Source organism: Pinus tabuliformis, chromosome X (genome assembly GCF_031772625.1).
Source record: "Pinus tabuliformis cultivar Carrire ecotype Pingquan chromosome X, CPIR1, whole genome shotgun sequence".
In the NCBI taxonomy this organism is placed as follows: Eukaryota; Viridiplantae; Streptophyta; class Pinopsida; order Pinales; family Pinaceae; genus Pinus; species Pinus tabuliformis.
The window spans coordinates 34,549,561-34,563,872 of NC_142308.1; the positions used below are offsets into that span (position 1 = coordinate 34,549,561).

General features: G+C 41.2%; 1 protein-coding gene across 1 annotated transcript in view; it reads left to right on the top strand.

The window, feature by feature from the left end:
* The window catches only part of LOC149138201 (uncharacterized), a 142,736-nt gene that overhangs the window by 44,903 nt on the left and 83,521 nt on the right, over positions 1-14,312 (top strand). Inside the window, exon 7 of the mRNA XM_089450284.1 lies at positions 151-318. Coding sequence (XP_089306410.1) covers positions 151-318 — 168 coding nt within the window. The remainder of the gene's footprint in view (positions 1-150; positions 319-14,312) is intronic.

Sequence of the window (14,312 nt, forward strand, 5' to 3'; positions counted from 1 at the left end):
GATATTATCACTTTCATCTTCTACATTTTTGAACTATTAAATATCATGTCAGGTCGTGTGAGTGTTATGTGAACATTTCTTTCTGGTATTTGTTACAACTTAGTCACGGTGCTTGGTTTCTTATACCTTTTATAATTTAATGCATTTCAGTCACAGCACTAGGTCCTGAAAATGCAGAGGATGCCATCCTTCCAATACCAAGGCTAGAGATTCCTGGAAGTGAAATACACAAGAAAAAACATGAAAAAAAGCGCAGGGCAAGTTGTGACCTTGAGGAAAGGGCAAATGGTGCTGGTGTTGATCCGATGGGCATAGATGGTAAGCTTAGTTATGATTTGTTTTTCATTTTTTTGGAATGGAATATGCTCTTGACCTGAGCACAATCATGGGATAAACTTTTGGCCTCCCCCTGCACAATTTACTTGTTGGATTGTATATATGTAAGGTTTAGTTAGCCTGAAGAATTGTGAAGGATAAGTGTGCATGTGGATTTTGTAAAATGTATCTTTGGCTCATTTATGTAACTGTAGTAAATTTTCCTGTTCTTGTGATTTTCCATATCCATCCTTTCAAAAGGGGCAGGTATTTCAGATACTTATCAATTGGCATTGTTTTATCTTTCCTGGAGTTATTGGTGTTAAGAACAGTTCTTGTGATCAGTTTTTTCTTTTTTCATTTGTTTGTTCTTTAAATTTTTTGCATAGAAAAAGTTGACATTTCTCTTCAAGTAGAACGAAAATTACAGTTTTTGCGTTGAAAGCACTTACAAAGCGAAATCAGAGGATAAGGGCTTCGAGAACCTCCTATCAAATCACCAGTTCTATAGATATGAAAAAGAGACCAGCTGAATTTTTTTTTACATATTTTCAGATTTATCATTGCTGCATATCAGAAAAGCCCAACTATTAAGATTAACTCATTCAAAGAGTAGTAAAAAAACACTCCAAGTTCTGCAATTACATCCATAAATGCCGACTTGGCAGAAATGCCTAATGCTATTTGCGAGTACAGAAAAAGCACGGAAATCAAACTTTGCCCTTTATATTCTTCAGGATTACCAGATACAGACTAACTAAGCTTTGGGATCGAGCGTAATAGTCTTCAGGAATGGTGATAATGCCATATCTGCTTTCTTCATGTATTGTCCTGTCTTCTGCTGCTTGATGCCACTTTTTAATAGCCTGTTAGCTTGCATATTTTGTTCCCTGTACACATGAAAAAAAATAATTGATTCAAATTTCCTTGCAATTCCTTCAGTTGATCGCCTAGAGTTTTAAGATGAATTTACATTCTTCTCCAGATCAGTTGTATAAAGCAGTCTCAATGCCATGAGTTCAGCATTATTCGATCCATTTCCCATGGGTGCCATTACTTCGAATAAATGGGAATTATACAGAAATAAAACACCAGTACTGCACTTTCCCTTGGGCCTTTGACTAAAGCCATAAAAATTCCTCAGGTCTGATTTTTGTTGATTTCAACTCTGATTTTTTGATTCTTATTGCCTTGCATTTTTCTGGATAACTGGAATTTAAAATTGTAGGCTGAACTTTAATTTGATGGGCCAACAGAAAGAACGGGGTCTCCTTATCCTCAAAAAGCACTTTATTGTTGGCTAGGCACACTCCCCAGCAGGTCAGAAATGGAAGAGCTCTCTACTCTTTAAACACCTTCCTTCCCCACCAACGTTTTAGACATTGTTCCACTGAATCTACACCCATTCCTCAGAGACCTTTGAACTGCTCAACTTCTGACAGCAATGGCATGGCATAAGAGTAGTGAACCAGTAGATAGACAATCTCTCCATTACTTTTCTTGCAGAGAAAACATAAACCAGGACCCCCCTTTACTATTTTCTGTAGATTCTCCAGGGTTAACTTTGGCTTTTAATGCTAGCCACATAAATATCCTTGTTTTCTTTGAAGCCTTGACCTTTTGTATCTTTGTCCACCAGATTTGATCGTCTGAGTCTGAAGAAACACGTGCTTGGTAGTCCATTTTGTGTGAATAAAATCAGGAAGCTTTTGTTTTTTGGAGTACATTACCAGAATCAGGGTCATCATACACACACATGAATTTTTTTTAAGCCTCTACATCAAAGTTTGATACCTCCGCATCTTACCCTTCCGGACCCTAAAGAATCTGCCATCTTCTGACTCTGCTGCCACATACGGGTGAATTCTTGAGCAACAACCTGATTAAGAGTGAATATACCTTAGGCCTGCAGTAATTTTATCTTTGTCCTTGGCAATCTCATATCATTTGTGTAACCCACCTATATATCTATTGAGCTATTCTGACCTTCATTTGTTCCTCATGACCTATTTTATATGATAACCACTTTCATAAATGAGAAAGATTGCACCAAATCTTTCCAATGAGTAGACACATTATGGATATCCTTCGATTCCTAATCCAACCTATAATAGTACTAGGGCTAATATATTTTTGCACAATAATTTCTTTCCATTGACCCCCCTGAGTTTTGAACTGTCATTAACTCTTTGCTGCCAAAGTTTTTCCAAACAATTGTATAGTCTGCTGTTGATTTGTGGTAGCATCGGATGTGCTCTATCTACAAAATTTGGTGGAGAGGTTGGGGCACATGAGATCTCCAATACCCAGAAAGGGTTTGGGCAGATTCTAAACCGTTAACTTAGGGAAATTAAAATATTAATGTGGATTAATATAAAACTGTGTTAGAATGGTCCAAAAGACATGGATCAAGCCAGATCTAATCTTAGCCATTGATTAGAGACTTAATCTCGGCGGTTGATATGTTAACGGAAAAATTATAAGAGGGGGCTTGAGGGTCACTTGGAGAATACACCAGAGTGATAAGTCATTCTATTCTCTAGAGTGGGGTTTGCTAAGAGAGATAGAATCAGTGATCGGAGTTGCAACTGAGGGGCATTGAGTACAGAGAGATAGAGAGACAAAGATGGTGTCGGGAGAGCAGCGCAGTAGCCAGGGAGAGTGACGTAGTAGCAGCTAGAGCTCACGCAAGGCCACACAAAGCTTCAGAGAGGCTAGCGTCGTTGACACAGAGAGCCAGAAGTTTGACACAAGGCTTCCTAAGGCTGACGCAGACCCATCCGGGGTGATGCAGGGCCAATGTTGGGCAGAGAGGGGCTGACGCAGTCCAGAAAGGTAGACGCTGGTGTTTCTGGGGTAGATTGGAGCTGAGGAGCTGCCGGAAGGATTATCCGGGGTTTCAGCCAGGAGATTTGTCTCAAACTGAGAGGTATTACTGACAGGGAAATTCTTTGTTGGGTAGGCCAGTTTCGGCACCCTGATTATACTCTGATATTGCTTAATAAGAAAACCCTTAGATAGCTGCACCAGTTTTCCCATATTGGGTTCTTCCGGGAACATTGGTCCATAAATAACGGTGTCATTTGGTGTGATTGTTTCTGTTTCCTTCAGTTGTTGATCTATAATATGTTGAGCATGCACTAGTGGTTATTTTTAGTATTTACCTAAGTCACCTGACACGGGGATTCGGGACACGTAGGATTCGAGATTCGTGGTGTCGGATTCGGACACGCTGACCCCCCGGAACAGGACACGTTATATATTATTTTATTAATATATATATATATATATATATTTATTTATTTATTTAAAAAATATACATATATATTAAAAATTAGATATTATCATATTTCTTACACAAATTTTAATTAATGATACAAATTTATTGATTTCAAACATAGATCTTCATCTATAGCTATTAGCATGCATAGTACATACAAAATTCAAATAAATGTCAGTGGTACTGGTCACATAAATGATAAATCTATTAAAAATTTAAATCATGATTCATAATTCATAACTGAAAGACAACTTACAACTACAAGATAGTAAGATAAACACACTGACAACTGTAGTTTTCTCATTAAGTCATCAAATCAAAATGTGTTACATAGGTAGTGTTGGTGCAATGCCAATGACAAATAGAAATAGAAAATATAAAACAAGTACAAGTATACACGCCTCAAGGCATCAATCAGCATGAGAATCAGCATCACTATACCCATCATCATGGTCCCCACTGCTCTCCTCTACATCCTCCCGCTGTATCCATAGTCGCCTCTGCATCTGCTGGTATGGAGGTTGACCCCTCTAAGTCATCAAATCTAACAGGCTCTAGCACTTGAGATCCATGTTGGCCAATGCGAACTCAACAGTGGTGTCCAGACCCATATCATTAGGAACACTGTTACTTGGGAGCGGGAGCGAAAGCGGGGAGCGGGAGCGACATATTCAAAAGCTCTTGGTTTGGTGCTCTTGATTAAATACGAGTTCCATACCCTAATACATGACAAAATTCAATGGAAACATTGCAATCCCCCAATCCTAAAATCCTGAAAAACTGATAAGTCTGCTGGATTTTGAATGAAATCTAAAATTCTACTTTCTCCATATGAAATCCAAAGAGGCCGGAACCACTCTCAAACATCCTGAGTCATTTCATGGTAATGTTAAAAATTTAAGTAAAAAACTTCTCCTTAATCTTCATTTTCATCCTTTTACTTTAAGAATTTAACATTACCATGAATAGCATATCAATACTAGGGCCTAGACTTGATCATGAAGCTGCCAAAATGCTTTACTCCTTGCTCCAACAGCACAAATCACTTGCCAAATGACAATTTTAGTGAGCAAACACGCCCTTTTCATTCCCGTGCTGAGCTTAGCGAGTCTTGGAAACCAGACACGTGTTCTAAAATCGCGACACGCTTTTGAAAATCGCGACACGCCCTTGGACACGACGTGTCCTGTGATTTGGACACGAATCCGGACCGAATCGTGTCGGATTTGCCGGATTCGGGATTCGCAGGGGGTTTAGGACGAATCCGGTGACTTAGGTATTTACATTGTAAATAACTTGTTAAGTAACAGAACAAGTAGGTAGGAATAAATTAGATAAAGTGCATGGAGGGTTTCTAACTAAGTAAACTTAGAAACTTCAACATAGTATCAGAGGGTGATTGTAGATCACAGGAGGACTGAGGACATTAGCGGAGCGGAGCAATAACAGTAGAAAACAACTGTCCTGAGGTGACAAAAGTTGTTTCTAGCAGAGCAGTGACAAGGGAAGGGTGACGTAGTGCCTGTGTCATCAAGGGTGAGCCAGGAAGAGGCAGCGTAGAGGCTAAGGAAGGCAAAGGGAGCCTCACGCAGAGCCACACAAAAGCTAGGAGGGCTGACGCAGTTGGCTGAGGAGGCCGGGTTGTTGGTGTTGGGATTGCGCAGAGCCTAGGAGCTCTCACCTTCAGGTTGCTGGGGTTTAGAACGCTGTGGGAATATTGCAGAGTGGAGCTGGTGAGGTACTGTAGTCAGAACAATACCTGACAGAGCAAGGCCAAGAGGAGGGAGTTGCTACCGAGGGTTTCTAGCTAAGAAACCTAGATCAGTGGTGTAGTTGCATAGACGATCAAAATAGGGGGCATCTCGACATTGGTAGGAGGATTACCAAGAGGGAAATCAAGACTCAGAGGGAGTCAGTTCGAGAACTTCCAGGAGGGAAGTAGAAGAGCATCATGGCACTACGTGGAGTAAGACACCAGGATAGACTGGACAAAGCGTCGAACTTCGAAGTCTGGAAGGCCAGAATCTTATCCGTACTTGACAGAAATTGTGTCTAGAACTTCCCCTTAAAGGTTATAGCTATCCCAGTCGACCCAATGATAATGACAAGTACGAGGAGGCATTGGCGAGGGCGAAGAGCATCATCCGTGACGGGGTCAAGGACCATGTAGCACCACACATTGCCCAGAAGGAAACGACGTATGAGATGTGGGAGGCCCTCAAGAAATTGTACCAACATACTTATGTGCAGAGAAGAATGTCACTAGAGAATCAGTTGAGGTTGTATCAAATGAAGAAGGGAGAACCGATTGACACCTTCCTTGGAGGACTGAACGAGATTCGAGATTAGTTGACTGCTATAGAAGCCACGCCGGATCAGGAATTGATGGTGAGGACGACCCAAAATGCAGTCTAAAAATACTGGGAGGTATTTGTCTAGAGTATACTGGACAGAGGGACACTTCCACCTTGGGATGAGATGTGGTTTGCTCTTCGCCAAGAAGAGATCAGACGGCAATCGAAGACCGACAGCAACAGCAAGGGGATCAAAGTCAAGCAGGAGGAGGAAGATGTTGCCCTAGCATCTGAGGGAAAGCAGGAGAAGCGGAAGAAGGATCTCTCCAAGATGAAGTGCTTCCACTGTGGGGAGGTGGGTCATTATGCGACCCAGTGTCCAAGGAAGAAGAGTAAGGGAGAGTCTTTCGAGACTAAGGCAACGCTAGGAAGGGCACAGAAGGAAGTTTTGATAGACGATGACTGTGCCATGAGTGCACACGCACCACTTGAGCGGAAGTGCGGAGACATCGAGCTGTAGTCAGGTAGACTATAGGCGATGAGGGGCAGGATCCTCGAGGTACCTAGCCTCTTGGATTAGACCTTGTTACGGGAGCCCGAAGAGGAGTAGCAGGACTGGTTGGGTCGGGTAGAGATGCATGTGGATGGAGTGACAGAGAGAGAGATATAGTGTAGGAGTCTCGAGACAACGCGAGGCTAGCAGGCTGCAACAGTGCGAGAGGCACAGGAGTGTTGCACTAGTGCAAGATGGCACAGAGAGGTGTGTAACAGTGCGAGATGCAGGGAGTTGTGGCAGCAGCACAGAGGTCAGAGAGGGAGAACTTGCCAGCGACAGAGGGAGCTTCAGCATCAGGAGGGTCTCTAGCCCAACAGGGAGGTCAGAGTTGGGAGATCAGTTACTTACTTCTTAGTAACTGAGTTGCAGTGCAGTAGTGGGCAACACGATGCAACATTATGAGAGGAGTTGCAGTGCGGATGCAGTGTTGGGAGAAAGGACCAGAAGTAGCACAGATGCAGAGGGAGATGTCGTACATATGCAATAGTGGCAGTGGCAAAACCATGGGAGTACAGGATATAACAGTGCAGAGGATGGTGGGCAATAGGCCTAGCATCAGCATAAGGACCGATGCCGGATGATCAGAGTAATGCTCAGTGAGGAGTATTGCTAGAACACAATCCTCGCTAAGAGGGAGTGTTGATTTGTGGTAGCATTGGATGTGCTCTAGCCACAAAATTTGGTGGGGAGGTTGGGGCAAATGAGATCCCCAATATCCAGAAACAGTTTGGGCAGATTTTAAACAGTTCAGTAGATATTAAAATAATTAATATTTTTAATGGAGTCCCTAAGTCTAAACTTAGGGAAATTAAAATATTAATGTGGATTAATATAAAAATGTGTTAGAATGGTCCAAAATACATGGATCAAGCCAGATCTAATCTTAGCCGTTGATTAGGGACTTAATCTCGACTGTTGATATGTCAGTGAGAAACGTATAAGAAGGGGTTTGAGGGTCACTTGGAGAATACACCAGAGTGATCAGTCATTCTATTCTCTAAAGCGGGGTTTGCTAAGGGAGATAGAATCAGTGATCGGAGTTGCAGCTGAGGGGCATTGAGTACAGAGAGACAGAGATAGTGTCGGGAGAGCAGCGCAGTAGCCGGGGAGAGTGACGTAGAAGCAGGCATAGCTCACATAGGGCCATGCAGAGGTCGCCGGGAGTTGCGCAGAGCTTCAAAGAGGCCAACGTTGCTGACGCAGAGGGCCAGAAGCCAGGCGTAGACCCATCCGGGGTGACGCAGGGCCAGTGCTAGGCAGAGGGGCTGATGCAGTCTAGAAAGGCAGACGCTGAGGTTTCTGGGGCAGATTGGAGCTGAGGAGCTGCCGGAAGGATTATCCGGGGTTTCAACCAGGAGATTTGTCTCAAACTGAGAGGTATTACTGCCAAGGAAATTCTTTGTTGAGTAGGCTAGTTTTGGCACCCATATTGTACTCTGATATTGCTTAATAAGAAAACCCTCAGATAACTGCATCGGTTTTCCCACATTGGGTTTTTTCTCGGACATTGGTCCAAAAATAACGGTGTCATTTCGTGTGATTGTTTCTGTTTCCTTAAGTTGTTGATCTGTAATATGTTGAGCATGCACTAGTGTTTATTTTCATTATTTACATTGTAAATAACTTGTTAAGTAACGGAACAAGTAGGTAGGAATAAATCATTAAAAGTGCATGGAGGGTTTCTAACTAAGTAAACTTAGAAGCTTCAACATTTGCAGCTCCCCCACTCTCTTTTCATTTTTGGCTGTGCAATAACCTTCCATTTATCATGTGGAACCATTCATTCTGCATTTTTCTAGACCACAGAAACCTAGAAACCTTTCTCCTTGTGTTCTCTAGTACCCCCTTTGGGGCATATGCTAAAGTATGCCAGAAAACTGGAATGGCCTCTTTAGCGGATTTGTCTGGCGTCAATCAACCACCACTGGATAATAACCTGTTACATCAAATATTTATTCTAGCCTCAGTTTTTTCACCAAATATTGATGATTTGTTATACCACACCCATTAGGTTTTTAATGGATATCCTGGCTATTTGAAACCATCAGTAAATCAATATCTTTGAAGCAAAAAATTTGTAGAAACTTTCTGATTCATCACTCATAAAATAAAAGAAACTGCAGATTTCACAGTGTGTTTACTTGTTAATTTTTGGTATGTTCTATACTTGAACTTTGAAGCAATTTATTTCAATATTCATAGTTAGCTTAATGTCTTTTCCAGATTAGCAATCACATCAGCATTAAAGTAAATTGCAGATAGAACATAAATATATATCGCAGAAGACAAGCGAAGACACGAGGACACAAGATGTGGCACTAGCCAGGGACAAACTCCAATGTGGGGAAACCCTTGATCAATTCTTCTTATATGTTATTCGGTAGTTCAACGAAGAGAGAGAGAGAGAGAGAGAGAGAGAGAGAGAGAGAGAGAGTAGATATACAACAGAAGTCAACACTTTCACTTATCTAAATAGGAGCATAGATCATCTCTAAGAAGATGATACATGAGGTAGCTGAACTCAGTTGAAGACATGCTGCTTCAACTGATTCTCCAAGGTGACTCCTTCACCTATCATTGTGCTGCATCTCAACATCATGCTGCACCTCACCGTACTGCACCATGATGCACCCATCATCACTATGCTGGACCTCATGACCATCTTGCACACATCATACATCTGCACCTTATGTTGCCATTGCTGTCCCATGTGCCATTATTGCACCATGCTACCACAGTTGTTCCATGTGCCATTGGTGCTGTCCCACTGTTAGTGACATTGCCATTCCATGGCTGGCATACTGCTGTACCTTTTGCTATGCTCCAACAAACATCATAGCCTTGTTGTGCTAATAGCTTGCTGCACTAAGCACCATTGCCTAGCTGTCCCATTTACCATGCTCTACTAAGCACACTTGCCTAGCTGTCCTATTTGGCATGTTGTACCTTGCTGTTGTCTTAATGAGTTTGCAGCACCATGCTTGTTGCTATCCCATTGTAGCCTTGTTGTACCATGTCATTGCTATCTGTCCTATTGCTTTCTCCACCAAGTGACCTTGCTGTCCCATGTATCTAGTTGCCAACACACCGTACAAATGCTGCTCTTTTGAGGTCTGTTTGGTTGCAACAAACTAGGTCTGGTTAGGGCACACAACAGTGCTTAACCAACCTTCTTTTTGTGCCCAAAAACACTCCCAAGAAATATGGTTGCCCTTCTTTGAGGGGCCGTGGGTGGCTGCTTCATTTCTGGGTTGCCCTAGCCCTTGTCTGCCCTTCGGCCTGCCTGTAATTTTCTGTGGCACCCTACAACAAGACTTTGTAGGGTTGCAGCTGCCTTTGCATGGATTTGCACCCCTCCAAAGTGCCCTCAAAACTGTCCTATGGTCGTGGCTCTTCTAGTAAGGGAACTCAGCCCTCCTTCACCTAAAAAAAGGCCCTAAAACAGTACCACTCCTCCCACGCAAGTCTATCTCTCCTTGCTGCAGCTAGATCAGATGAGCCTCCTCGTCAACGAGTTTTCTACTTGTGTTTTGTTGCACAAATGGATGCATAGAGCTGTCATACGCTAGGGCTTGCTAGGATTGCTGCTAGGGCTTGCTAAGATCTCCTCCATAACTGCGTAGATCCCTTCCATAGCTTCACTGACCTGTTTTCTATGCTGTGGCTAGGGCAACCTCCTTTCCTCCAACGTCTAGGGTTTCCACTCCTTGATTTCGCTTCCATTAAAACCCAAAGCGAGTGGAGGGGAATCAGGAGAGAAGTGTGTGTGAAATGATTCTCAAGTCATCTCCTTTTATCGGATGATCTTTAGATCAATCCTACACCTCCCGATGAGAGGGATCCAAGAAAAATATCATCTGCCATAAATAAGATGACCCACATGGATTTTGACCCTAGTTGCCAATTTTAACATTATCGCCATGCACGTAGCTGCACTTTCCAATTTATTATTTATTCGAGTTTTCTTGTTTCTCTCATTGCACCATTCAGAAATAAAAGTACATCATTCATAAACAACAAATGGGATAGAGATAAATCTATTCCTACTTTTACTCCTAGTGCTCCTACATTTTTGCCTTCTTCATGGTCCTACTGAGTCTTCCTTTTGCGGTGAGGAATAATAGAGGAGGAGCACACCCTTACCTAATCCTCTGGAAGGAGCGAAAAGCTTTGAATCTGACCCATTAATTAGCAAAGCAAAAGACACTGAATTAATATAACCCATAATCAGACAAGTTCAATATGAAACATAATCAGTACGATGTCCAATTGATTAGACCTATTGTCATCACCACCAGTGGATTTGGATTTTTTTTTGCTTCATTGAACGAATACCTTCTTAGCTGCCCTTGTGGCATCATGTGCAAGTCTTTTTTGGATTGCAGGTTTCTGTGGAGTGGTTTTTGAGAGATAGAATTCGGATAATCCACAGTGTTCATCTTTTTCTTGTCGACGTTTCGAGTCTAGAGCAAGACTCATCATCAGGACTCATGTGTAAGTCTTATTTCCAAACAATGGAACTCTTCCTTTGAAAATCCCGCCTGGAAAGATCTTTTCATTTATGATTGCCATTGATTTTACCAGTAATTTATATGTGGAGTAAGTGGCAATTACATAACAATATTGTTTAGAACTCCTCAAAACTATCGGAGTTATCCTTTTTAGGAACTAAAGGCAACAGAGTAGCATTAAAATCTCTAAGAACTTTCACTTAGCTTTTTACCTCCTCTATTACCCTTAGTGTGCCCTCTCCCAGCGAACCATAAAAACCTAAATAAAATTCCATGGGTAAACCATTTGGGTGAGGGATTTTACCTCATTTGAAAGATGAAAAAACTGCATTCAATTCTTCTTTGGAGGCCTCTTCTATTAATCGCTGATTGCCTTCCTGATTTACAAACCTCAGGAAATAAGAAGATAATTTTACTATTTCCACAATATTGGTTCTGTTGAGAAATCTATGGGGTGTTGAAAAGTGTAACTAGGTTCAGTCATCATAATGACATGTAATTGTGATTTTTGTAAATGATGTAAAGAAGAAAATAAAATTATTATTGTAAGGCTTGCTTCATGGGCTTCATGAGTAAGAGATTTTATTTTTAGATGGCTCCCATTCTGAGCCTTTAGGAATTGTCAAAAGAGTCAATGTCATGTATGAAGAATCCTTGTTGGGCATGTTACAAGTGTAAATGAGTCTATAGAATGGTCATAAAGCCCTCCAAAGACAAGCACATGTTCTCCTCTTGATGTCGGCTCACCTAAATGAAGACAACAATTAATAAGTCATGTTGGCTTATTTATGACAGACAAACTACTATATATAGGGACCTCGACCTGTTCCACAGAGACAAATTTTCGGATATATCTATGAAGTTTTAGGTGAACAGTGGGAATCAACAAGTTCGAATCTCATAGGAATACGAGTTCGGATCTCTTTGAATTCAGGTGGACAGTTACAGTGATAAGTTCGGATGTAATCACAGAAAGAACTCAAGGAACAGCGAAGAAGTTTAAGACAGGAACAATAGTTTGGATTTCAAAGGGAAAGTGTCGGTGCCACAACAAGAGATCACAGATAGGGCAAGGGTGCATAAACACAATTCAGTGCTATAATGGAGACCACAGTTCAGTGCTATGATTTGGTTCAAGGTCTATCACGGTTTTGGTGCTAGCTCCTACAACCAAGATCTCGGTGAAATCTTTTTGGTGTCACCACAGTATGATGATCTCGATGACAATGATTAGATCTCAATGGTGCAATGTCTCAGTACAAAGAACGTCGAAGTGGAAGATGAGTCGAGAAGATGAGAAGAGCAGAAGACAATTAATAGAACCTGTGTCTTGGTCTTGGAGTGGCAACTAGGTCAAGGGTATTGGTCTTGGTATTTGTCTGTTGGAATCTCTATTAGAAGAATTTGTGTGGGGTTTCCTCTCAAAGAGTGAGAGGCTTTGGCCCTGGCTCATAGCCCACATTCTGTATCTCTTGTCTATTTATGTTCATGCATTGGTAGCTGTTTGATGAAAAAAAACACTAATAACTTAAGTGAAGAAGATCCTTATCTAATGTTGTAAAAAGCACTCACAAGCAGTTACTAATTAAAGAGAAATCACCTAACTATTGATGCCCTATATTTCTCAACATGGTTCCAGAGCTAAGGTGACTAAGTCAAGGAAGGGCATCTCATTAAGCGACACTCAAGAATCAAATCTCTAGAAAGACACCAAAGCAAGTTAAATGATATAAGTGAAGTCTGGATCTACATCGAACCCTAGATCGAAGAAGATGTCTACACCAGCAAAAGATTTGTATCCTCTAGTCATAACCAAAAGACCACAAAGGCCTTCATCAAGTTGAAGACATCTACAAAGCAAGGTATCCCAAAGTATATACATCCAAGAGAGGAGTTCAAGGACAAAGATCACATCATCTTGTAGAAAGTCGAAACATTTTTAGAGTTGCACTCTTTCACAATTGAAGAAGTCGAAGTATCTTGAAGGCTAGTTATCTAAAGAAGGCTAAAGGCATTGCCATCATCTTCAAAAGGCTATAAGGCAAGTTCCCTCTCATTTGAAGCAAGGATCCCTCCTTATCCTTAAAGAAGATCATCCGAGGAAGCATCAAGACATCCTCATCAATCACCATCAACAAAGGGAGCTAGATCAAAGGGCGTTGTCATCATAAAAGGGGCAATCTCCTTTTATTGAAGAAGGGGTTTTCATTTGGAAGAAGATCATCCAAAAGGGGCACTAATACATCTTCGTCAACCATCATCAAAGGGATCAAATTGAAGATTTCATCTTCACTTGTCAGGTAAGTATCTTTATTCTATAATCTAATCTAGTAAAATGAGTTTGTTTTGCAAGGAATCCTATATGCTGGTTGGGTCATCGAACTTCCTTGCATGAATAAGGAGGATAGAGATAATCCTCGAATAAAATGAAGTCATGAGAAAAGTCTTCAAACCATCCGAAGGTCAAATACTATCTGAATACATGGAAAAGAATCTAAGGGCTCAAGAGATTCTTATGGAGTCCAAGATTCTCTCATATGGCAGGATTGGAGACATCCAAAATAGATATATGATAAGCTGGTAAAACTATTCTATGAAGATGCAATATGAAAGGTCATATCACTTAGGTTTGATCTACGCAAATTGAAGGTATCAAAGGATGAAGGTTTATCTTCATAAGATCTCAACTGCAAGATTTGGGAGAGATGATACTAGATAAGGAGATAATCCTCATTGTTCTAAATACACTAACTAATGAACATGGTAACAAATGTCTACGAGGATAAGAAGGCTATCCCATTCAACAACTTGTGGTTTCTATGCAAGATAGAAGAAGACAATTTGAGGGCAAAAAATATTCAGACATTTGTTGAAAGGAAAGAAGAACATAACCAAGATTCAATGCTTAGAGCATTACATGAAAGATTGTCCTAAGCTCAAGAAAGGAAATAACAAGGAAGATACAAAAGAAGTCCATTTCACCGAAGAAGTGGAGGAAGCCGAAAGAGGAAAAGCATTAGAAGTAAGAGCTCGTGACATCATCATAAGAAACATGAAGGATGACTGGGAAAAAATCTATGGAGGATATCAACTATGAAGGATATTGCTCTTGGAACCTCATTGAAAGCTCAAGTAACACTTACGGGAAAAAGGAAGAAGTCATCTAGGACAAGGCTCATGATACTTCAGTCAAAAGGTAACATTTGTTGGATATGGATATGCAAGATCCTCAGATGGAATCTTCATCGGAAGGTTCACCAATCTAGAGAGGAAGCAAGTGTTTCATCAGGAACTCCAACTTGTGGAATTCATGGGATGATGTTATGATGACATAAGAGATGAAGCAGATCAAGGGG